At 36.2% G+C, this 26,299-nt stretch overlaps 1 protein-coding gene across 1 annotated transcript in view; it reads right to left on the minus strand.

Annotated features, from left to right (window-relative positions):
- Positions 1–22,357: 22,357 nt before the first annotated feature.
- GPM6A (glycoprotein M6A) overlaps positions 22,358–26,299 on the minus strand; it is a 114,920-nt gene continuing 110,978 nt past the window's right edge. Inside the window, exon 7 of the mRNA XM_059844560.1 lies at positions 22,358–24,620. Coding sequence (XP_059700543.1) covers positions 24,468–24,620 — 153 coding nt within the window. The 3' untranslated portion in view covers positions 22,358–24,467. The remainder of the gene's footprint in view (positions 24,621–26,299) is intronic.

Here is a 26,299-nt window from a genome sequence, read left to right on the forward strand (position 1 = left end):
ATAGGGAAAATTTACTAAAAAAATCCAACGGCTAATTTCTGTTCCACATATCACAGTAAAAATGTTCAGGTATTTTCAATTCTAACTGCAAGTTTTTATTAACTGCCTTACAGCTAGAGCTTTGATCAGCATTCCTTCTATTTCTTTTGTCTCATTACCAGATTATAATGGTATTATATAAGAAAAGTGAGATCTCAAGGATTGTTAGCTGTTATAAAATATCTGTCCAAAAAGCACAAAGCAACTCTATATAGTGAAAGCAGAGATACTCCTCGTTATAATGCTAAAACCATTTGTCACTGTCTGGGTAGCATTTCTATGTTCAAGAAGGAATGTCAGTAAACAAAAACATGAGTTTTTTCAATCCCAGCAGTGCTTATCTTAGTAGGCCCACAATGACATCTTGTGGCTACTCTGAGTTGATGACTCAATGATTAACAAAATAAACATGTCTAATGACTTTTAAGAATCTTTTACACATGAACAGAAAAGTTATCCTTGGTGAAGATCCTGCATAAGACATCTGCCTGTGACAGCAGAGCTTGGTCTTTCTAACTCCTGAGCAGTCATTCCAGTTGCTCCATTTTTCTGTCAGTGGAAAATTTGCTAGTTAACTTTTGATATAAAAAAATCTGTGCAAGTGGCTACACTACACTGCTTAAGTGACCACTGAAAGCCTTCAGGCTATCAAAATGTGATAGATGAGTTTAAATCTGCAACATTAGGAAGAAGTAAAGCAAACCTAAGGGAGTGATTTACTAAGTCAGGTCCAAAATAAGTCTTTTTGCACAAATTTCAGAGAGTTCTGGTTTAGTTGGTTTCTTGTTTTTTTTGCTTAGCTGAATGGCCATTACATTGGTTAGCCAGCTGCACCTTTCTTTCAGAATCAGTCCTCAAATATTTTGAACAGACATCCATTTTCATTTGCTTCCCTTTCTGCAAGTATGAATTGCAATAAACTTCTTGAGATATCCATGTTTACCTAAAGCTATGTAACAAATTTTACACAACCATGATTGTTATGGTATTTGTCTACAGATTTCTCTGACAAACACTTTTGCTTCCTTGAATATTTCCTCAGTGGTTTCTTAATTTCAAGTGAACTCTCTCAGTGACAGTCTTGGGTTTCTTTCTTCAGATATTTATTTTCTAATAATTTGGGAAAAGGACAGTGGCCATGTCTTTTCCTGTCTTTTGCTGGCTCGTAGCCTCTTAACTGAAGATTCCTGATAAAAGTTGAAGATTCATTGCAAATGTTCATTTTATATCAATATTTCCTCAGATCATATTTAAACATCTGCAAGGCAGTTGTCTGCTTTTGGATAGAACAGCAACTTTCTAATTTCACAGTTTGCAGATCGATATCCCTTCCTAAAAATTATAATAATATAAATGTCTTCATGGTTCTTCATGGTCTTCATGGTTCACTGCGGAATTTTAAGCAGCATAATTTAGAGTATTAGTAGGTTTCAAATTTATTTCAACTTGTTTTGCTTACTTTAGAAAGACAATTTCATAAAGGTAATGCAGAGCCCTTTGAAATAGGTTGTAGTCTATTATAAATACACACATATACATATGCACACACACACACACACACACACACACACACATATATATATATATATATATATATATATGTATGTATGCATGAGCATGTATGTTCAGGGAGGACTGTCAAGGAATTTTGGAAAATTATCACTGCCCATCCTTTGTTAAACCTATAATTAGCACAGAAGTGCTTGATTTCCCTGAATAGCGTGTGGCAAATCTGATTAAATGCTTAATTACTGCTCTTCACTGCACACTCATACAGGGTTTTGGCTGAAGCAAGGGTTATGCAAAACACAGAATTTGGGCTTATGGGGAAGCCATCATTTGGCTGAGGGGGAAAGAAAAGCATTATATCCTTTCCAGCAGTACAATGCAAAATTCAGGGAAGGAGAGAAGCTGGCAAGATGAATATGAACTGGGGAGCCCAGATTTGGCAAAGGATGGACACTCACTCAAGGGAATATGAATATCAGACTTAAAATAGAATCATCACTTGCATTAAGAATTAACAGAAACAAGAGGTAAAATAAAATCATCACTTGCATTAAGAATTAACAGAAACAAGAGGTGAAGGATGTGGCAGCAAAAGGACTTTGGCAAAAGGAGGCTGCTGGAAGGCTGCAGTACAGCAGTGAACAGTAAAAAGAAGAGGAGGCATGAGAACACTTCTCCCTCAACTATAGGTAGTGAGGGTGGCTAGATAGACCTACTACATAAAATAGTGGGAAAGAGTGGAAACAATGGTGAACTCTCTAGGTAAACTTCTCGAAAAACCTGTGGTGAGACCCAGGCTCTAGCTCTGTCATGGAACTGAACATCCATTTTTGATAGAGAATTGAAGTTTTTCAAACATTGCTGGTATGCAGTCGATGGACTGGAAATTACCAGTGTTAAGAATTACTTGCTCTTGGCAACAGTATTGCATTGCCTACTGGTGAGCTTTAACCTGAAAAATACAGGCTTTAAAACTTTTGGCAAAAAAAAAAAAAACCCTGCATATATTTGTTATGAATAATCCCATTGGTATTAGCTGCTACCTTGAGCTGATCAGTAGCATATGCTCAATGCTACCAAATAGACACCAATGCTAGAAACAGAATCAATGTGTTGGAAGAGACCTCTGGAGGTCTTCCAGTTTCAAGTTCCAGTTCAAATAAAGTCAAGTTGAAGGAGGTTGCTCCATTCTCAGTCTGAGTATGGAGATTTTACAGCCTTTCTAGACAACCTTTGACATAGTAAAAAGTAAAAAAAAAAAAATCTTGCTGCCCCTGAGTTTAGTTAACCTACATTTCTCCATTTTTTACATTTCTGCAAAAAATTTATTATCTCCCAAGTTAATAAAAAAAAAGCAATACCTTTTTTTTTTTGCCAAATTATAGCTGCAGTATTTTTTGTTCATTTACTTAAACTCACATCCCAACTAGAATGAAAATAGAGCAAAATTTGTCTAACTCTGCATTTGGAGATGCCTTAGACATCTGCTGGCGATCTTCACTAAGCCCTGTGCCAGAAAGTGCCACTCTTCTGGCAGAGGTGTGAATCCAGTTGCCTCAGGCACTTTGAAATTCAGGAAATGAGCAGGTTTGCACTTTAATTCCCTAAGGACACTGATCCAATATGCACCAACATACAAAAAGCAGTTTAATTGGAATTGCCTGATTAGGCAGAAAAAGGCCCCCTTTGCTGAACAACCTTATGCAGGGATTTCAAACTGCCCCACGCAGCCACCCTTGTCATCCATGAGCAGGGACAAGCACAGGGAGGTCCTGTGTCACAGCCATTGCTCATATGTTGTTTTGTTTTGCTGGACAATAGATTGCCACTGTCCGTTCACTGTCAGTTAACATCAATCAATTCATTAGAAGCTCTTGACTTTCCTATCCAAGCTACTCACGAAGTCTGGAAAAAGGGTGCAGGCAGTCCTGGGCTTTCATCCCCCCTCAGGACACCAGAATAGGATCCAGGGAGTACTGTGCTGGTGAGGTGGTGAAGGCTAGAAGCAAGATTTAGATGAAAGCATGATTTGAGTTACCCCTGCAATCATGAAAAGCAGCATTGAAGAGGAAGAAAATAGTGTGAAACAGGGTTATAGTTCCTGTGAAGGAGGAGGACTAGCACCATGTATGCAAACACCAAGGTAAACTGCATTTGGGTACAACTCACCCAAAAAGTGGGAAAAGGGAGAAAAGGGGAACAGAGAAATCATGGGATTTTCCTTGCCACCAGGCTGTTTGTACATCTTAGTAGAGCGTTATGCATTTTCCTTCTGCTACGTTTTGAATGTAGTCAAGAGTGTAGCTAAGAATATGAGTATCAGATGCCTAGGTGTGGTGCTATCTCCTGCTACAGCACATACCTGAGGAGGTACAGCCCATTTCTGGCATGTGTCTGTTGTAGATGAATTTTTAATTTTTTTTTAAAATTTCAGTCAAATAAAAAAATGTATAATCTTGAGATTACAGAACACAGCTTCAAGCCAACTCAGTTTCTTCCCCAATCTCTAAAAATGTTTTTTCCAAAACACACATATTCCTAAGAGATTTCTAAAATTACTGCAGCCTTCACAGGAGTCTTCCCTGTATTCTAAATTTTGAAGGCTCTCTCCAACCTAAAAATTGACCTTGAAAAGCACTCATGTTTCTATTCATTGTAATTCAGGTTCTAATCAGTTTCCACCATGCTTTATTACTCTAACAATTTTCTGGAATGTTATCCAGGACATAAACTTCCAAAGGAACTGTTATAGCACATAGATTGGTGCAAATTTGGTGGGAATGGTAGGCTTCCATAGCTTTCACTTTCTTGTAGCAAGGGAATTTGTTGTGCCAAGTCAAATACTGATGGTTAATGCATACACAGGGAAAACAGGGAAGCACACAGAAAAGCTGTTAGCCCATCTTGGATAAATCCAACAAGTACTTTTTGGACTCCTCTTCCCCAGCAGTGGGATCTTGTGCTATAAATACAGGCAAGGTAAAATCTAGCTGCGGTTTATCTTTCTGACTCACAATCATGTCAAAGAATATGTTCAGTTTGAGACACAATATATTGTTCTCACAGAAATACCCATGGGAATCCACTTATTTTCTATAACTTCATTTTAATTTCTCAAGTGCAAGCTATAAATTTCATATTAGGACAGAATGGTCCCCCTCTTATCTGCTTCACTTCCCAGATATTTGATATCAGAACCTAAACTAAACCTTTAATAGGAGTGAGTGAATAATAGAATTCATTAGGCTTTATTGCTTTGTAAACTGTCCTGTGGTGCACAAAGTATCCTTTTATTACTTTCTTGATTACTACAAAATTGCACTTGCCTGATGCATCAAAGTTAATGACCCAAGAGTATGAATGGAGTTGCTAGCAGCTAATAAAAGTGTTATTAAGGAAGGTATGCAATTAAATAGCTTCAATTAATGTGTTTGTTTTAGTGATAAAAAAATGTTCTGACATCTACAAAGAACTTCCATCATGATAAGAGTTACAGAAGTTGTATAGTGATGCATCTGCTTAGTAATAGAATTGGCTGGTACAAACCACGATTCAGAAGACAAAGAGTAACACTTTTAAAATCAGATGTGTAAGACAGAGCAATGATACACAGGCCTGAAAAATATGAATGCTATTTGCTGAAGCCACATTATGGATCCAAGCTTGAACACGTAATTTACAAGCAACTTCAGAAAAGAATATTGAAAAATATGTTTATGTGCTTAAAAATCATGAAAAGTCTGCAGTGCTGTAGGGAAAGGAATAGAAAAACAAATGCAACATATCAATCTATACAGCCTGACCTAAACATATGGTGCTGGTTCATGAATGGAGTATGACCTGAGCAACCAGATAAAATAATAAAACCAATAGAAATGTCATGATAAAGAGACAGTGTGCAATTAATAGATGCAGGGAGAATAGAGAAGAGTCACTGATTTAGGATTCACAGCCTGTACATTTTTTGTCACATAATGGGTCACCAGCACATGCACCAGACCTTACACTGCTGCCTGGTCTATCATCCTGATGCAAAATAGGAGCTCTGGGGCTGTAAGGACATAAAGAGCACAGTTGCCTGTCTCAGACACTGTTAAGGCCACAGAAAGACTTTGCCATGACATAAGCACAGAAGGGAGAGACAGCATGGCAATAACTCCAGCTTGGAAGAGAGATCTTGCTAGAACATCCTGGGTAACGCATCCAGACAAAAATTCCCACTGTGGCAAATTTGTAATGAAGTGACTGCTCGTATGCACATCACCAGTTAAACAAAGAACACTCCAAGTTATGGGACGGGTGGCATCTGCAACACCAATGACAGCAAATATTCCCTGAATGCCCCCTGAATATTCCTCTGTGAATACCTGGAATTTGGACTGTAAATTAACCCATCACAGCAGGAACTTGAGATAAGGTAAAGGTGGTACTGGGCGTTATCTCAGACCTAAGGAGAGGGTAACAAAGCTGGGGGAGAAGTATGTATCACCACTAATCAACACAAAGAATGATTAATTTATGCACCACAAAGAATATGGGGTTTATGGGCTACCTGGAAATCCAATTGAGCAACTGTGTTGAAATCAGCTCTGACTGGGTAAAAGGTAATTCCAGCAGGGGGAGAAAAATGTAATTCCACCAACCCAAGAGACCCACTGGCTCAAAAGAAGAGAAAGACTGAGCTTGTGTCTAACTAGCATTAGAAGCGAGGGAGTAATTTAACCAATTGAATGGAGAACTGTGTAGCCAATGAGAATTAATTTCTTTTCTTGCTAAAATGTACAGTGACAGTAGCTGAGAAACCTGAGGTGAAGAACAGTCTGAATCCACAGGCAGTGACTATCTTCTCCTTAATCTGTCTCTGTCTACCACCCTGTCCACCTCCCCATCTTTTCTCTTTTTTTTTTTTTCTTTCTGTCTCTCTACATCACAATTTACTGTTAAATAAAATCTGCACTGTGGATTTCAGCATATGGTCCCTTTTGCACCTGAATTCAGGCTGAGGCATCTCTCAATAATCAGGTCTTAACAGATATCAAGTGGAGTTTTGCTGATGTGCCAGTTTGACCACACCAAAAGAGGTGTGAATGTTCCTCCTGACCTACCAAGACCTTCAAGGGGAAGTGTTTAGTGGCTCAGCTCAACACAGAGCACCTAGCTCAACATCTGCCTGCCTACAAAATGATCTTTTGAAGAAAGTAGAGGGCTTGGGGAAACTTCAGCTTGTGTATTCCTCCCAGCAGTCATGGGGATAACATTGTGAGAGTGGGCATAGTGACACGAGTCACGGGGCTGAGCTTTGCGGGGTGGTCCAACTGTATTTTTTAAGTGTTGTGCTCAAGCCCAACAGTTTTAATAATTTCAATAACTTATCCAGTCACTTTCCTAAATCTAAATCCTGTATAGAGTCAAGTATCTTCAAAAATGCAAGTTTGGTATTAAAACATTAAACTCTTCCTGTGTAGAATATCTAAGAGATCTGTTCAGAAAGTACTGGACTGTGAAATAACCTGTCACAGTTGTGTATAAATAATCTAAACTGGAAACTTGTGTGTTCAATTTGAAAACAGGTAAATGCATGCAAGTCTCTTCTTGATTTGATTTTGGCCCATTCTTCTTGATTTAAACCATTATATGCAATATTTCTTCAATTTCTAATTGTGTCTAACACAACACAGTTAAATTGGCATGGCTGATTAGTAGTCTCATTCTAAATCCATGAAATTTCTGTTTCCTGGAGCTCTTAGGCCATTGCTTAAATTCCTCCTTAACAACAAAAGCTTTTAAAATCTTTCAGACAAACAAGTGGGTGAGTTCTGGAATAATTTTTGTCTCTGCTGAACTGAAGACTAGACAAACTAGGCAAAACCTTCTGGCAAAAAAACTTTTTAATACCCTGAAGATGTAAAGTCTCTTATTCTAATTATACTTAGTTCATAATTTCTCCAGATCTGATTTACATGTATTATAATTTTTTGCATTTTTTTCTTATACTGTGCTGCAACAACCATTCTTATTTGGATTTAACATTACAAGATGAGGTTTTTATAAACCTCCATATTTTTCCATAATTATAAAGCTAGAATGTTGACACTTCAATGCAGGATAACAAAACATTAGGCAAATGAAGCATAAGTTTGATAATTTTAAATCAAGTAAAGCGAAAAATATTGACTTGAACTCTCTTAGGACCACTGCTAAATAATCCTTATGATAATACTGTTCAAGTTATTTAAACAAGCCTACATTTTATCCTACAACACTCAGTGGAAAGTTACTGTGCTTTCATGAATATTTTGCTTGAATCCCTGATTTGTAAGATGAAATTTCTCTTCCGTAGACTTCATACAGATGTGCAAACTATGAACTGAGTCTTGTAAAAGCAAACTCCTTGATATGAAACATCCCTTTATCCCCACCTTGTGGAATTTTTCTGCATTGTGTTATTCCTTAGTTGAAAACTATATTTGTGGGTGTGATCTGAATGATTCTAGTTATGTAGCTGAAGTACGCAGTGTATCCATAGAGATCCTCTTGATTCATTCTAAACATAAAACTCTTGTCATGGAGTTTTATAGCTCCAAAATTAAGGTTTCAATTAGGTAAGCCTGAGCTGAATCTGTTTATCAAAAACACCAGGAGAGAGGATGTGAGGGAAAGAGAGGAGATCATAGCAGGTGAAAATTCATATTCAGGTTTTGCTCCAAAGATTGGCAACTCCAAACTTAAATTTGAAACATAGTTAATAAGAGCTGAACTAAGATGGATTGATATTGTAGGACACAGCTATATTTCTGAGCATTAATCCCATCTATTCTCCAAACAGTTTGCTGAAGCGCTGAATAATTCCTTTATACAAAAAGAAACTGGGAGCATGGACAAATAATATAAATTTAAATAATTAAAATCTTAATTCTTACCTTGATCTGGAGTTGGGACTCACAGTGTAAAACTTCTTTAGGTGACAGCTCCATTGTAAAGTCCTATTCTTCCTGTTCTCTTCTGGAAGAAAAAATATATTATCTTGTTGCATTTAATAGGCTGTAGATATGCAGAAATGAAGAAGTAAAGTGATCCCAGGCATCACTGCATTTGGTTCTCTGCTAATATTAAAAAAAGGCATAGAATAATTTCAAAATCACTGTTAAGTTCTGTCTAAAAAGATATTATTTCTTCTCCTTTTCTATTTTCCCATTAAAAGATTGTTACAGAAAAGATTTACATTAAAGGCTAGGAATCTTTTTTTTTTTTTTTTTTTAATTTCCTAAACTGAAGTTGTTTAGTTTTTGCTTATTTGTTCTTTTTCTAGTTTTAACTAATTGACTGAATAATTATTTGCCTTTCGCCAGAGTTGTTCACTATCATTCATGTTTTCTGTCAAAGGCAAGAACCAAAACCCCTCAGCTTTGGTTTTCTTGTCTGAATATGCTAGTGCCTTCATGGCCACTTTTCCATTTAACTGGTCTTTGGAATATTTCCATGTATTTTTTTTGCTAGAATCAACTCCTTGAACTGCACAAAGCTCCCTCACACAGTGCCTCAGCTAAGATTTTATGCAAGGCAGTCCTGTTATCATATTGAAGCATTTATTCTCAGATAGTATGACAAGAGAATCACAGTTCTACAGGAGCTCTGTCCACTCTGCCTGTGTTCAATAGTCTCAGAAAAAAATATTAATTTTTATTAAATAATAAAAAATAATTATTTTTCTTTAATTCTTTTTCTTGAAGGTTTTTTTTCCTCATTCTGTTGGTAAAACTTATTTGATGTGGGACATAAGAAAAACATTCAACATAAAAATGAAAGAAGGAGGTTTCACATTAATTTATAGCTAAAAAATGCTGTATTTTAAATTATATTTTTCGCAATCTTCCTTTAGTGATGTTTTAAATCCAATATCTATAGTACATAGGATATTTCTTATTTACAAGTCCACAAAAGAGGGGCAATTTTATTAGTCATTAGCCAACAAAAACAACACAGACTCAAATAGTAGTCTCAACATTTTTGTAACCAATGTGTTTCTTTCTGCTATTCTTTACAAGCAATTTTTAATTTCATCCTACAGGCAAATTTAAAAAAAAACTTTAAAAGTTGGGTTTTTTCCTAACTTTAATGAGAGACAGTGTTTTGCTGCTTGTATAAAGTCTTCCAGTAGGTTTAAAACATCCTGCTCCAAGCTGTACCTTAATGGAAGAATGTCAAACCTTTCAAAAACACAGAACACAAGTTGCTGACACCATAAATGCTAACAAAAGGAAGATTATGTAAACACACAAACAAATAGAGCAAGGCAAGAGACCATTATCTCCATCTGAGCTCAAGTAGTACAGACTGGCCACTTCTGTGCTGTGCAGCTCTGGGCTGTGCCTCTCCTCCAGCCTGGATATGGTATCTTTACAGATATAGCATAAGTTTTATTTTTGTAGTTATTTAAACTTCAGAGTGAAAGACATAAAAGGAAGGCAATTATTAATGTTGCAATCCATCAGAATATTTTTACATGAGAAATTGAGGATGAATATTGGAGATTTTATATGAAACCGTGGAGAAGTAACTAGCAAACTTCCTGAGGGTCTAGTCAGGGACTTCATAACATTTTTACTTTTTTCTTTTTACAGACAAAACCTGGCACAGTCTCATCCATTTTGCCTAGTGTACAACATCCCACAAAAACAAGCCTTGGCATTGTCTGAAAATATATCATTTACAAACTGAATTAGCAATTAAGAAAAATGAACAACCAGACATCCAGTGCTTAAGTTCACCTTTCACCTCATAGAATGCAACCTTAAGGGCAAAACACATAAATTGGCTTCCTATAGGACACTGTAGTTATATTTTCAGGTATAGGAAGCAAGTATTTCATTGGTGCACTGCTATGAGCTCAACAAAGCATCAGTGTTGGGTGTAGGGCTGGTGGCAGAGGACAGAAAAGCCTTGGGGCTTGGGCTTGCAATGCTCCTCTGATGCTTCACAATACCAATGATCTTTAATTTTTTTTTTATCATTATATAGCAGTGAGCACCTAGGTTTTATTTTATATTTTTCTGCAATAAACTTCTAAAAGCATATTTTATATGCCTAAATGTGCAGAAAGTCTGAAAGAAACTCTGACTGCATGTAATCACCAGAAGGTATTCCTATTCAACTCTCTTCTGTTTTACACATTTAAACAGAACTCCTGCTTTTTATTCCTCAGCTTCAAATTTTTCATTCACCCTCTAAGACATTTGCAGCCTTTTGATATCCTAATAGAGAGAGAGAGAGAGGGAAAAATCCCTGCTTTCCTCTCTTTGCTGAGGATGTATGCCATCCTCAGTCTGGCTAAAGCAAGATTCTGACAGCTGCCTTTTTCTCTTTTTTTTTTTTTTTTTTCTTTTTTAGTAGCAGAGCTATGTAGAGGTTTTTACGTGGGTATGTAAGCTAGAGATTTTGGGAGTGGCAGCTATGTAGAGCAGAGACCTAAATAGACCTCCAGCTGACATTCTGGCATAACATCTAATCCCACACTTGTTTTTTTACTCATTTGAGTATTTGCACAAGTCACAGGGCAACACAAATTGTGTAATATTGCTATTTTTATATGGCTGTTAAATTAGTCTGAAGGTTTGGTCACTTGGGTTTGGTATCCTTTTTCAATCTCACAAAAAGCTCCCCCATACTTGCTTAAACACTGCATCAGATATTGAATATTTTCTCCTTGTTTGCAAAGTACAATATTACAAAACATAAAAAATCCTATAGGTAGCTATTCCAGCCACTCTGCGTGACAACAGCAGGTGGCAGCAAGGGATATGGATACAGATTTCAGGGAAAAAAACAACTAGAGCTTGCAAAGCATGAACACACTATGGGACAAGTTATTTTCTATAGCACTGATTCCTCTCATGAAAATAGTTTCCTCCAATCCAAACAGCTATTTGGAAAGTGCTCCCAAAATATTTTTGACTGAACATGAAATAAAATAGTTTGGTTTGGTGTAGTTTTACTCATCCCAAAGCTATCTGGCCAAATTATTTTAAAAATTCTAAGACAATAAACTGTTTCTCTAAGTAAGGACAAGATGCAACGTGAGCCTTCCTAATCTCCTTAATGAAGCCCCTGAATGCTCTGAGAGCTGTGTGAGCATCCCCATTATGGAACAACCAGATCTGACAGCCAAATCTGCACTTCACTGTGCCAATCCTGCAAAGAGATACTGGTGACTTCAAGTTCCTTTCAAGTGAGGAAAGGCAAAATAGTTTGATGACTGAATAAAATACTTCAATTTCAGAAATTCTGAAACAGAATGCAATAAAAATATGAAAGGATATGTTCAAACAATGCAAAAGTGAATTTTTTGGGGGGCTTTCTCTTTTTTTTTTTTTTTTTTAATTTTTGGAATTTGAACTATTCAATTTCCACACACTAAAAAAGCAATGTTTCTGAATTTTGCTAATTTCTGGTTATCACTTCTCTCTGCCTATTTTTGTAAGCTCCAGGTAAACTGAATAGAATAGGCCAGAAACATTTGCAAGACTCTTGGCAATCTTTCATAACTTTCATTTGCTGTGTATGCAATATTTGTGTTGCTTGGCATTCATTTTTCTGGTTGTTGCTAGACAAACATAGGATGAAAAATGCATTTCTGAGAGCTGGAAAACTACATAGAAAATGAAGATGGAGCAGGCAGAAGGAAACTAAGAGATAACTGTAGCCAACATGAAGGGCTGTATGCACAACCTCATCTATCAGGAACCAGAGCACAGCCACCACCACCTTTTAATGAAATTCTCACATTTTAATGAAGTTCTCCACAGGCAGGTAATGGAGCAGACAATTCCTGTCCCCCGAAACAAAAGGACAAACCAGGCTGATAAGGACAATTGGGATTATTGCATTAAAAAGGGGCAGGTACTAGAAGAAAAGTATTCCTATTGCCTTGTCTTTCACATCACTTCAGAGAGACTCCAAAGATGGACCGAGGGGGCTTTGTGTGCATTAGTTGTGGCTGAAAAGAAGATTCTGCTTCCTGGGAGACCATTAGTTTCCTCCTGGTTGGACAGCAGTGTAGGAAAATTAATTTTCCCTAAAGGATATGTCATACTAGAAATATGAACGTGTAATACGTTCTGAACCTAAAATGCAAACATTTGCACTATACTTCATTTCATTGGGTTTTTTAATGTTTATCCTTTTTAATTACTAATGTTATCCTGCTAATAAAAAAACCTCAAAAATAGTTCCAAGCAAGTGGTGCCAGCCAAATCACATGAGCTAGAAATCCCTTGGTAGTATTTGGGGAAACATTAAGAGTTTTTTGGAAACATGAGGACTCAGTCATAATATAGTAAGATATTTTCCATTTCCAAAATTGTGGAGTAGAAAAGCAAACCAGAAGACAGGGCAAACGGCAGTATAAAATACATCAGGAAATTAACATTTTTATGAACAGAAATTTTCTTTGGAAATGTTCACTTTATTTTATGCTATGTATGCTATATACATTTGCAATACTCCACACAACTTTACAAAAACATGCCAGAGAAGTCCCATCAGACGTTTGAAATCCTTTTGCTACTTGCTGTAGTTCTGATGTCACAAATAGATTCAGAAAGAAATACCTTTATTTCATTCTCTTCCCAGATCTCATGGGATCTTGTTGCTCAGTCCCAGTGACTGAGTCACTGCAAAGTTATGTACTTACAGAGGCAGATCTTTCATCTTTCTTTTCACTCTGTATTTCAGCCTTATTTTAGATGTTCTCAGATGTCTGACTGTCAAGAGGTATTCTATATATATATGTCTCTTAACAGCTACATTTTTTTTTATTTCTTATTCTTTTTATTATTATTTCAAAGTCCTGCTGAGTTTGTAAGTTGTGCAGAACTATTTTCTCTCTGGACTCATGTCCATGACCTCCAAGGACTGCTAAATTGACTAATTTCTCTCATACCAATATGCATTTGTGAGGATTTTTTTCAAATTCTTTCTTACTCATTCAGATCTGTGTTGTAGTCTCATATCAGATTGGAAATTATGTGTGGCAGTTAAGGAAAAACACTGTCACCACAAGCACAAGTACTGATATGTGGAAAATGTGGAGCACCAAATAAAATAAGTGCACCAAAATCAGATCAGTGTGCTGTAAGACAACGTGCTGACAGTTCCTTTTCCTGTGTTTAGTGTTAGAAGCAACGTTCCAGGACTCTCTCCAGACTGCAGAAATAATGAGATACATCCAGGAGGATATTTCACACACTTGGCAGATGAGAGAGGAGAACAGCAAAGTCAGTCTTTGACAGGTAACATGCTTTTAAACACTGCCAATATTTCTGCTTGAGCCAGAAAGTTTCCTACAGATATTCTGCCTTTGAATTTGCTTAGTCACTTATTCTGGTACCTTTTTCTGGATTTAGAGATTAACTGCCTATGCAGTTAATCTTAATGAATTATTTTTAAGAGAAAAAGAAATGATAAATACATATTTATGCACAAACAAGTTCTTGTTTTGGGGGAGAAAAGTGTTTTCTGAGTAAGCTCTCCAATGATTCTTAATAATTGGATCAATCAAACAAGAAAACAATGTGTATTTATGCCAGCTCTTGTCATCCAGATGAGGTCTATATGCAAGTAAACTTAAGCATCTCCTAAAATTATGTGGTGGCCAAGGCACATTTCCCATACTTAAATATATCAAGAACAAATTCAACAAGAACACTATTTAGCCTGGAATTTTCTTCAAGGGAAGGGACTATAAGCTGTTAAACTGAATTAAGAAGCAACTGAGAAAATTACATATTTAGTAAGGCATTTAGTTCAATTATTTTGTTTTAAGGTTTTGGTCCTCTTACTAAATCTTGTTTTGATAATGACTTCATCCCTGAAAGGGTTCCATGCACTTGGAAAAAAAAAAACAAAAAAAAGCAGCACAAAACCAAACCACACTACATCTGAATTGAATTAGTATTTTTCAAAAAATATTTTCCATTTTGTCACCTTTAGGAAGGCACCAGAAAGTGAATTGGCAAGACTCTCCTCTGCCCTATTCCTACCCATTTTCCTTATAAAATCAGATATAAATTTTAATTATCTATTAAGGGGAAATGCTGTATCAGGAGAAGAGCTGCACATGTGATGGATGTGCCTGTTCATCTGGGAGGGGAAAGATCCACAGGTGGATTTGACTGTGTTGTCTTCTTGCCAAGGAGCAAGACTGGAGAGTTTAACCAGAGACAGCAGCACGAGGCTGGCTCTGATGTCTGTGCTGTGCTGAGAAGCCCCAGCCAAAACACTGGAGATTTACACATAAGACTCACTTAATTGTAGTAACTTTTTGCCTTTTTCAGGGTGTTGACACCCTTGACAGGGCCAGCAGGTGTGAGATGTCACATTTGACACTCTTTCTGGTGGGGTAGGTGAAGGCCAGGAGCAATATCCTAAGGCCCCTAAAATTATCCTAAGTATCATCTGCTCTATCCCCCTCTAGATTTTAAGCTCTAGTGATAACACAGCTTGTTTTTGGACAGCTGCTTGGCTAGCTAGACATAAGGCAGCATAAGCTGCACCTTCCATGTCTGCAGAGGTAAAGCCACTGACCACAGCCACCAGCAGGCTGAGTGGCCTCAGGATCCCATGGTCAAACCAAGCACGGCTCTGCTCCACAGGAATTTAGAACTGTGCTTGTCACTTTGATGCCAAGCAAGGCTTAGATATAACTGGAAGCAGTCACTAGCTTTACCACTCAGTAAAAAATTAAAGATTAATTAATCATTAATTAAAAACAATAGTTATAATTAAAATATTTATTCTAGAAAGTGACAAGTACTTCTAAAAAGCTAGCATCCCTGTTTTCCCACCAGGTAAGGTAAGGCAGCATCATAAATAGCATATTTATAAATTTTACCTGTAATATGCAAAAAAAAAAATTGCTGTACTACACAAGTAAGTGTTATTTGAAGTGGGGGGTGGTGGTGTGGTGAGTCACACTTCTATCTTGCAGTGATAATTATGTACAAATACCATTTCTAAAGTAGGTGGAAAACCCTTCTAAAGATTAAAAAAATTCCTTTAGAATTATGAGCAACGCCAAAAAAAAAAATTCAGATTCCCCACTGAAATCCTTTAGTTGTTCACTCCCTGTTAATTTGCTCCCAATTGTGACTGATACGTTAGGGCTGAATCTATATATATATATATACATATATATATATATATACAAATATCGAGTGTTTGAATGCTTTTAAGCTACGGTAAAGAATCATTTCTAAATTTACAGAAGTAGAAAAGAAACAGATTGGTCTTATGAAAGCTGTTATTTAAAATCAAAGCGTCTCAAACAGACGCATTAGCCACATTCTTCCGTTTTACACAGTTTTACCGCCAGATGTCAGTACTCTACACCTATCAGTGTCAGATCGACCATCTCGTCATCCTCTTTAACCATCTTCCTCACCGTCATTAAAAGCTACAAAATAATACCTTACTTGAATAATCTCGTTGTATTGTGTTTTGGGGGGTGGTGGTGGTGTTTGTATGTAAGGATACCTCATATTTATTATAAAGATGTAAAGATTCATCATATTTAATGAGGATTAGGCAAGAAAATCAGCTTGCTTTGAATTTATCCACAGCTGTGTCTATGAATAGAACACAGCTCTGTCATACAGGCAGGAAAATAAAAAAAGTTTCTCCCTTCAGGATTTTCGTTGATGTTTATTTCAGTTGTATTAAAGAGGTGTGGTCATGCCCTCAGAGGGCCTGGTCATCAAAAAATAAACTTGAATGCTAGAATTTTATGGGAAGATTAGGAAGATTGCTTGCAGTTATTTGTAGCACATCTTGACATGCAATTTAGGACAGAAAAATATGTATAATATCCAATTTCAGTGTCACCACAGCAGTTGTACTTGATTCCACTTTTTTTGAATCTAATTATTTTGATAGAAGGATTTGCTTTGAGCTTAAGGCATTTTGAAACTTATAACACTTCAAAAAGAAAGGATAAGAACTTTAAGTTACTTTAGTTAGATTTCTTAGTCTGAACAAATTCCTAGAAAGAAATAGAGCTGAAATGATTGTGTTTTCAAAAATTCATATGGAAAAAAGTATTAAAAATAATCAAAAGTTATTTTTAAATGACCAAATGTTTCAACACCAAAGAAATTGAATGCTAATGAAAAATTCTCTCTGTATACCACACAGAAAATATTAAGTTAGGCCACCATATGAAGTCAGGACTGCAAGTGGCAAAATAAAAACATAGAAAAAGTAAAAATAATATCTGAAACTTTAATCAAATTGAAATCTAGCACTAGATTATGTTGGCCCTGCCTAATATCAACCGAGAACCTCACAAGCCGTAGCCAAAATAATGCTGGCTCAAACACAGATTTGTTTCTATTCCGCTTTCTACAATTTTTTCATCTATTTTTTTTCCATTTGGATTAAAGAAAACAAACCATGGAACTGTTAGAAGGACTATGACCCTAGAATGAAATGCAGTCTTCTCAGTGAGCCTCCTGGGAAAACCTGTGACACAGAGTTCGACCCTAATCTTCTGGAACATAGTCAAATTGTCTGCATGTCTGTTCATAAATACCTGTTCTACAGATCTGGCCCATATACTAGTCCAGGAACTGAGTGGATTTTGTTCTCAAGAATTTAATCCAGTTAAAGAGATTAATGCAGATAACAAACTCTTACTGCTCCCCATGGCAGGCAGGAAAGCCTTTGCTAAGAGGAGATGACTTTCACAGTTCAATGGCTCCTTCAATGCACATGGCCTTCTATAGTAATTTAATAAAATTTGGTACAAATGCATATATGAATCCATGTATTTGCGGTCAAAATGCAAAAATTTTTCATGGTATGCAAATTACCAAAACATTTCTGAGTATTACTAGTTGGTCTTGTACTTTAAAAAGGACATCCTTTTAATCTCTTCTTTTAATCAACTTTTTTCCTTAGGATTATCACCTCCTACAGTTCACTTAATTATACCCCATAAATTATGGTATGAACTCACACTATTACTTTTAATTTTTTTTGTGAGCTTAGTGGATTTGGTTTTCCTTTTCATCATCAGCTTCTTTGCCACAGATGAACACTCCTCCCAGTTTAGGAAAGCATTATTTTGTCTAATATTGCCATTTACGATTTTGTTTGATCTTAAAGAAGAACAACAATAAATCTCAAATATCAATTGAAAAGTATTGCATAACACAAATCTGCCTAGGATTTACAGGAACATATAAATATTCCCCCACTTCCTGGTTTTCCCTTAGCATTAGGAATACTGAAGGATGATAGGAATTTCTTTAAGGAGCTCTGCTTTGCCTCCCTAGTGAACATCTTCTCCATAGTTCCTCACAGGGTACCTCACATTTGGATGATGAGGCTGAGAACGAGCCAGGAGGAGAAGGATGAAGAACTGTGTTGGGACTTGGCTGGGCTCAGCATCCGGTTTGATCCGAGCCAGGTGAGATTAACCCTAATGCCAGTCTCAGCCATGTGCAGCTGGAGCAAAGCAGACTGGCAGAGATGCAGGAGGAAGCCAGGCCCAGCAGTGAATTGCCCAGGGGCAGTGATTTTGAAGGGAGCACTAGGAAAAGGGTTAGGGGAAAGCAAACATGAAGGCACAACGCCTGTGGATACACTGGAGGCTGGGCACTGAGAGAAAGAAAAGGAAGTATTGAGCTTGCTGAAGAAAGGCAGGGGAAAATACCTGCTCATACATGTATTTCCATGTGTTAAATGCTGAGAATGAGGCTTAACATTTCTGTCAGAAGGTTTGGAAGATCTGTAGGGAAAAAAATTAACACTGAAGGCCAGAAGCCTGCTATTACCAGAAAGCAAACAAGCTGAACAGGCTAATGAAGAAAAGTCAAAGCTGCTATTATCTCCACAGATGACCGTATCATTTGCAAAGTATCTGATAACTGTGGTAGAATAAAATTATTGCCATTTCTTGTGCGAAGAATTTCACATAATCATTGAATTTACTATATTTCATTAAGGCTGTCATTATTATTACTGTAGCACAGAGGTTAATTAAAAAAATCAATTTATTGGACAATGCATTGTATGCATGTGTGTATATTTAAAATATCTTAAAATTGCAAGCACTTAATGTGAATTATTACATTGACATCTCTCACATGTAAAAATCAGATTTTCCAGGCTCAAATCCCCACTTGTCTTTCTTGTGTTAGTGAAAACAACCTTGCTGCAATGGGGCTAAGGGCTATGACTGCAGCAAATGTCCCCTTCTGCATGACCCCTGAGCTGCTTTAAGTGATACAAGCTCTACTCCATCATTCCATGCAGTTGCATATATGACACATCAGCTCTGCCACCATGTTTCTCATGCTGGGAAGAGATCCTGAGGTCCTGCTGTGACAATTAAAGGTTTACAAGTTTCTCTCGGCCATCTGCTCCTTTCAAGAGAAGCATGGCTTTAGACAGTCCAAAATCACCATGTTTCAGGTAGCATTTGCCCTTTGTACCTTGTTAGAAACTCTCACTCCTCCTAAAGCCCTAGTCCTGTATATATATGTATTATATACCTGTATCTAATGAGGTACAGGTCTCAAGACCAGCTATTACCTTGCAGCTGGGGCTTACGAGGAAAGGAAAATCTTATCTTTCTTTTTTTCTGCCTTCCTTTTTCATTGTTCTCATCCTGCTTTCCAAGCATGTGGTACATCACTGCTCAGTGGCATTGGTACATACCCTCCTCAGTAGAAGCAAGTTTTATGTTGCTTCAGTTCCAATTCAAATCATGGCACAAGGAACAGCAATGTTGTGGAGAAGCAAATAATGAAAGGAAAGAAGAATATGAATTAAACACCTTGATGAGGTATCTGTGCTGAACATGTTTCATACTTCAGAAAAAGGCATCAATATGAGGCATCCAACACTGCCTTCCTGGGAAAGGTTTCCATCTGCTTAGTCAGTTCAAACCAGGCAGCTGAGGAGCCTGACACTTTGCTCTGTGTTTGACTGTGATTTAGTTTATTATTCCATAATGTGATTGTACGTGCAACTAAACTAGCTGAATTGTGAAATTCCAGGAATTGATTCGCATGCTTTAACAGGGACATTCATTTGTTGAGGATAAATTTGTTTCCCCATGAGATTTATTCTAAAATTAATATTTATCCTTACAAAGAAATACATGTGAGCAAAGCTATTTAATAAAATCCAGGACTTACAGTCTCAGAGACCAAAATATTCTCTATTAACCTCAGGAAAGTGATTCATGCTAACTATCATTTTTCTGGGCAACTGAGAAGAAAAAATATTTAGACCCTTTGAAAACCTAGCTCTAATAATCCCTTTTCTGGCCTACACAGTATTTCTGTCTTGAGTAACTCAGGATGTAAAACCACAGGATATTCATGCGAGTCTCTTGGGATTTTTGTTTTGTTTTGTTTTTTAATAGCTCCTAAAGTAGATGCACCTGCCCCCAAACCATCCCTTTCAAACGTGGGAAGCTCAGCAGTGCCAAATCAAAGACCAACTGAAATGATCTTCCCTGAGGCTCAGATTTATCTGACCAAACTCCACTTTACACAGGGAAGGAAAGAGTCCACAGCAGCCTGTGGGAAGAACCTTTTTTTTTTAGGATAAATTTCTCCCTGCAGAGTAGCTGCAAATCTGGCTGATGCTTAGACTACTGCAAGCCAAAGATGATCCACTTCTCTACTAGCCACCATCCCTGTTGGTGTGCCAGCGGAAGCACTTACCTGCCTCCATCACTGCTAATAACTGTTAAACACAGAAGCAACTCTGTGATGTGTTGGGATCCTCTGCAAACACCTGAAAGAACAAGAAACTATAGTTGAAAATTGTAAAATTAAGAAACTGCTGCAGTTCCTCCCTTGTAGAAAATACAACTTAGAGGAATTCATGTGGGCCAGAAAGAGCTGGTAAAGACTCTGTATGCTTTGGACTTGATCTTTCCAATTGATATCTACCCAAAACGGAGGCAGTGCTGAAATGTGAGACATAAATTGGCTTGCTGCTTAACAATATATGTGGGGTTTCTGTGCAACCCAATGAAAATAAAATGATAGGATTTTTTAAAAGAGTGCTTGTAAAAATATCCCCTTTCCTACTGAGATGAAATTTACTACAGTCAGGTCTTTTATAAACTGAGCTGTGTTCTTCAGAAAATCAGCTACATAAATACTTTGGTAACCCAGAAGTGAAAATTTTAAAAATGCACTGGATCTTGATGATGGAAAAGACTCTGTAAACTGTTGCCTTTGACTATTATGGGAAGTATAGTATAGATATATCCTGTCCTAAAATATACTACATCAACTGAAGGTGAGTTGCAATCATGGTAATGTTCAATAAGTACTTAAAATCAATGCATGCATATTACAATTTAAATAATTGCATTAATATAGGAATAAAAGTTGCATACATAATTTTAAATTAATTTATATATATTTTCAGTTATAGTGTAAATCCTCTTACTTTAGATCCTGTGGGAAAAAAATACAATTAACTATTTTGAAATAATTACTAGGCATATAATTTCAGTGTCTCCTGTTTTAACTACATCACCAAACTGCATGGTGCATTGGTTTGAAAATTGCCATTCTCTCTGGCAAGGTGTGAACACAGAGCCCCACATCTGCTGTGCACTGTTGTGCATTGTCTAAATCATGCTGATTCAATGTGTTATCTGCTTGTGCTCAAAGCAGAAAAACTGCTGCTGAGGGAAACAGTCCTGCTGAGGAGTAAAATAATCTTGTGCAAAAGAATAATCTTGTGCAAAAGATCACCATCTGAGTGGGAGACAGGGACTGGGAAGGATATCTACACCAAATTAGTTTTTTAATCTGTTTTGTAACATGTTATTAGTAGTATTTATACTACTAATAAATAGTAAGCTGTGATGAACATGCAAAATTGAGTATCTAGGGCTGAAATCCTCTTAAAATGAAAGTTTTCATTTAACTGCAGCCTTTTGTCCAGCAAAAACCTGCACCAAAATGATTAACCTATAATGTTTTGTTTGTTTCTTATAAGCACAATAGGCACAAGTTTAGATTGAGTACAGAAGAGTTTATAGAAGGCAAGATCCATGCAGCCTACCTCAGGAAAAATCAGCTGAGGCTGTCAACAAACAGAGAAGTCTCTGGAATAAACCAAACATGCTCAGACTTTGAAGTGAATCACTTATGACTGATGTGCTGTGCTTTGGGAAGCTCCTCCACTCCCTTGGCTTGCGCTGCTCCTGCCATTATGATGCAAGTCCTTATTGAGAGCACACAAAGAGCTCCATAACAGCTGGTGAACTGAGAAGCAAACACATTGTGGAATTGTATTTTAAATTATTTTCATTAGTGGTATCAGGTTAGCTGGCACAGCTATAGATCTCTCTTAACCCTTTAAATTACTTTACATGCATGCAAGAAATGTAGTATTGTTATTGAGATATCAAAGTATTAGCTGCTGTACCATCCAGAAATCAGTATCCCCAGCAATATTCAAAGATCAGTTTCTGCTGAGCTGTTCCATATGACACTGTAGTATTGGAATCTTGCCCAATTCTTCTTTTGACTGATATGTCAAAAGTAGAGCAAGCATGACTTCTGCTACCTGGCACTTCCTAGACTATGAAACTCTGCTCTTAGAAAATATTTTACTCTCTTAGTCTTCAGATGTATGATTTCTGACACTAAATGCTGATTAGGAGACATATTTAAAGAAATCTGTGCAATAGCAAGGTCTGTAGGAGAAACAAGCCTCTTCCATTTCTGGTTACAGTGACCTGTCCAGTATAGGCAAAAAAACACTACACAAAGAATTAACAAGAACACAAAGTACACAAGTGTGTTTATTACATTTTGCAAGCACTTTGTTCTACATTTCAAAAACGCCACCATCAAGCTGTTGGCACATTTATGTACAAAACAGATTAATTGTAATGCCTGCTACAAAGCATTCTTTGTGAAAATACAAACTCTAATACCAGAGAAGAGCCAAAAGCATTAACATCATTACATGAGTTTAAAAGACATAGTTTTAAAAATCAGCACAAACATTTTAAGACACAAAACTGAAACACTACAATATAGAGTCCAAAAAGAGGTTCCTAATACTTTTTGCAGAACTGTAATACCTGTACTGCACATTATCAGAAAACTGTTGACCCCGTAGGACAGCTTAAGTGTAAAAAAAAAATCCAAATCAAATCCAAAACCCCAAATCAAAAACACAACCAAAAAAAAAAAAAAAAAACCCAAAACAAGCAAAAGAAAAGAAAAAGAAAAAGAACTCAACCAACTAATACTACTTAATGCATTATCATGCCACAAATAACTATAGTATTACCTTCTACTTACTACAAGAATTGTTAAAAATTACTGATGATGCATGACTAGTAATAGTACAAAGAAGAGTTTTACTCAAGAAGTTTTATTAGAAATGCACTTACACTGAGAGAGAATTCACAATGGTCCAATAAGTGCACAAAACTACCTAAGATTTTTAACACTGACAAAAATGTCTTGTCAGGCTACATCACTTTAAAAGACACTTTACAGCATTCTTGTAGCATTAGAAATAGGCAAAATAAAAAGAAAAAATCCACCAAATTTGGTCCAATAATACCGACTTTTCTTAAATAGGGTTTTTTGTTCTGTTTTTGATACAGGTAATTCTTTCAAATTAAGATGACCTATCATTCTGATAACATTTTCATATCAAAATAAAGGTTCAAATATATTACTACACTTTGAAATAATAAGCTCTGTAGTGGTCTTTCACCTTACTTCAACGTAATACAGGTAAACTGTTATGTGTAGGAAAGCTAGAAGCCAAGCTATAACATTTATGGAAGTCTCCTTTAATATATCTTTTACAGTTCAGACAGGTGCAATCCATTTAAATTTTTAAAGCAGGTAAAAAGACATCTGACTCCTATGGTCACTGCATTTTTGATATATTACTTTCATAAATGTAGCTAAGCAGTAATTTCTTACATCATCACATGAACAGCTCCAATTTAGCATAACCATCATTGAATTAAAGAGAGATTATTCTGTAGAAAACTATGAATAACTATATCACTTAATTAACAGTTGTCTATATACCATAACTCGTTAACAGGTAGCCGTGGTATTGAATTCCTTCAAAAGGCAAGTGGCCATGCATTGTTAGCACCACGGACTGCATGCTCACAATACAAACAGGAATTATCACCCATGGAACTTGAAACAAGAGAATATTCTTTAAAAACATCAATAATACAATGTTAACAAAGATAAGAAGCACTTTTTTCTTTTTTTTCTTTTTTTTTCTTTTTCGCTTTTTTTTTTATTTTTTTACCCACTATTACAAATTTAGAAATTGCACCTTTGATTGTTTAAAACGTTCTTAGGACCTTCATTCAAGTTGATCAGGGTCCCTCTGGCAGGTTTTCCATATATAAAGGAAAGTCATCAGAATGTTTTCTTTATATATTGTACATCATGTACAATGGTCCCTTTGAAGTATACCTGTAGTTAAAGTAGTTTTAGAACTCAAAACTAAAAAGTATAAAAAGCTACTTTTTTTCCAAAAACATATAAGAAACAATGCAAAAGGTGTTATGCATAACACATACAAAGTGATTAAAAAAATCAAACACATAGTTGTATTTGACAATAGTTTAGTATCCTTGACCTATCGGAACTAATTAGCCTAAAGGGATTCGGGAAAGGCTATTTAGGAGCTTTGTGGTATAGAATGATCACACAAAGTAAGAACTAATTAAGAAACCAAGTGCTAGACAACCAAGAATTGTATGTAGGTGATATGTAAGTCACCCAAACTATCTTTCGTGAGAAGCACTTTCAATTGTTTTTAAAATGGTAGGATGGCCTTTAGTTAAACAACAAAGCATTCACATGTTAGGAAGTAAGACAAGGTTTCTTTTATGTATAAGCATTGAGCCGCTCTTTAGAGCGAGTAGAATGAATATCATGCAGCTCTTGTTCCTCCTTTGACTTAATATCCTCATATTTTTGCATTCTGCAAGCATCTTTCACATAGGCCCAGTTGGCAGACAAGACCATGAGATAATGAACCTGCAAGAGAGGTAACACAGCGTTAAGAAACAATAGAGGTAGACAGAATAGAGCACATGTAAACTTGGAGGCTGTAGGGTCTCATCAGCAGCAGCTAGGCATTCTTGTGTCAAGAAGTACTGTAGAACCATGATGGCAAATTCAGGCTTCATTAACCTTCAGATTACTCATCTCATAGCTGTTACTGTTACTATAACTAGTACTTGGAAGCAATAGATATAAGAAACAAAACCCCAAGACCTGAAAAATCTGAATTCCAAATCATCCCTGCATTATTTTTCAGTTAGTCTGCAAAGGTACATGCAAAAATGCCTTCTAGGTTATGTATTTGTTGTACACTTTAACCCACTGAAGAAGTTTTTGTTAAAGTAGTTCTTAAGATCAAAATATGCCATAGACACATCTTATGATTGCATATCTAATACAATAACAGAAAGTTTTGCTTCTTAATTTTTCTTAAAGTTAGCATTTTCTTTCCATTAAGCCATGACTTACTTTCAGCTACAATTGTAACTTTTTATTTAACTCACAAGTCTGGAGGAAAATTGTCAGTAACTGAAAAATAAGTTCAGTTAGGCAAAATATGACAAAATTTAGTAAAAAAAAATTTTGGATCTTTGTTTACTCTGTATTCAGTCAGAAAATAAAAGTGTTCCACCAGGATATTCAACTAGTTTATGCTGGGACTCTCTGGACATTTATTCCTTCCCTAGCAGGCTTTCAGACACTTTCTGATGAGAGCAACTCTTTAACTTATGTTAATCTTCTTCCTCAGAAGCAATGGACAATTTTTTGAGATCCAAAATATTTCACCCTTCTCTATTAAGAAATCGAGGAACTATTCTGGGATTATTCAGTTAATGGAAAATGGAATAATAATACAACAAATAATAAAAAAACACCTTTAGATTATGCAAATTCTCCTTTTCATGTTGTACTATTGTACATATGAGTATCTTAGATTCATATTAAATGAACAGATCCATTCTTGTACATTTGGGTTTTTTTCTTTTGGGATATTTGGACTTTTTTTTCAATTGTTTGTTGGCAATTGTTGCTGATTAGTACAGGAAAAAATACATTTCTTAATCTGTATAATTAAGATCAAAGAAAGTATTCTGAAGCCCTTAAAAAGACCAGATATTTTTGCTACCTTTTTTATCCTTATGTTTTATGTCAAGTTTCCAATTAATCCTTATTTGAGGAATACTCTCTGACTTGAGGAGACATAAAATAGAAAGAAGTTGTTCAGAGCATTTTTCTTTGTTAAAAAATAGACTACTTTAAAGGCATATTGGTAACAGTCTGACCTTCATTAAACACTCACACTTTGCCCATCCCTTCCTTGTGAAGATACTGAATCAAACTACTGTAGAAACTGTTGAAAACTCTTGGAGTTCATATTCAATGTAAGTAGGAAGACTTGCCATGAAACACCTGCTTTAACTGATATCATCTCAAATATACATTCATGTTTATAATGACATATACATTGAACAGTACCACCACCTTTGTTTTTTATTTTAAGTTCCTCGATAACACTGCCGCATTAAGGAGGTCATTTCTAAGTGGCTGTCTAATTGCATTTCACAATTCCATGACCTGAATAGCCTGAAGCCAGTGAGGCCTTCCTTAGTCAAGGCTTATTTAAATTGAAGCCAGGCAGATTCCACAGTCTG

This window comes from Haemorhous mexicanus, chromosome 4 (assembly GCF_027477595.1).
Source record: "Haemorhous mexicanus isolate bHaeMex1 chromosome 4, bHaeMex1.pri, whole genome shotgun sequence".
Taxonomy (NCBI): Eukaryota; Metazoa; Chordata; class Aves; order Passeriformes; family Fringillidae; genus Haemorhous; species Haemorhous mexicanus.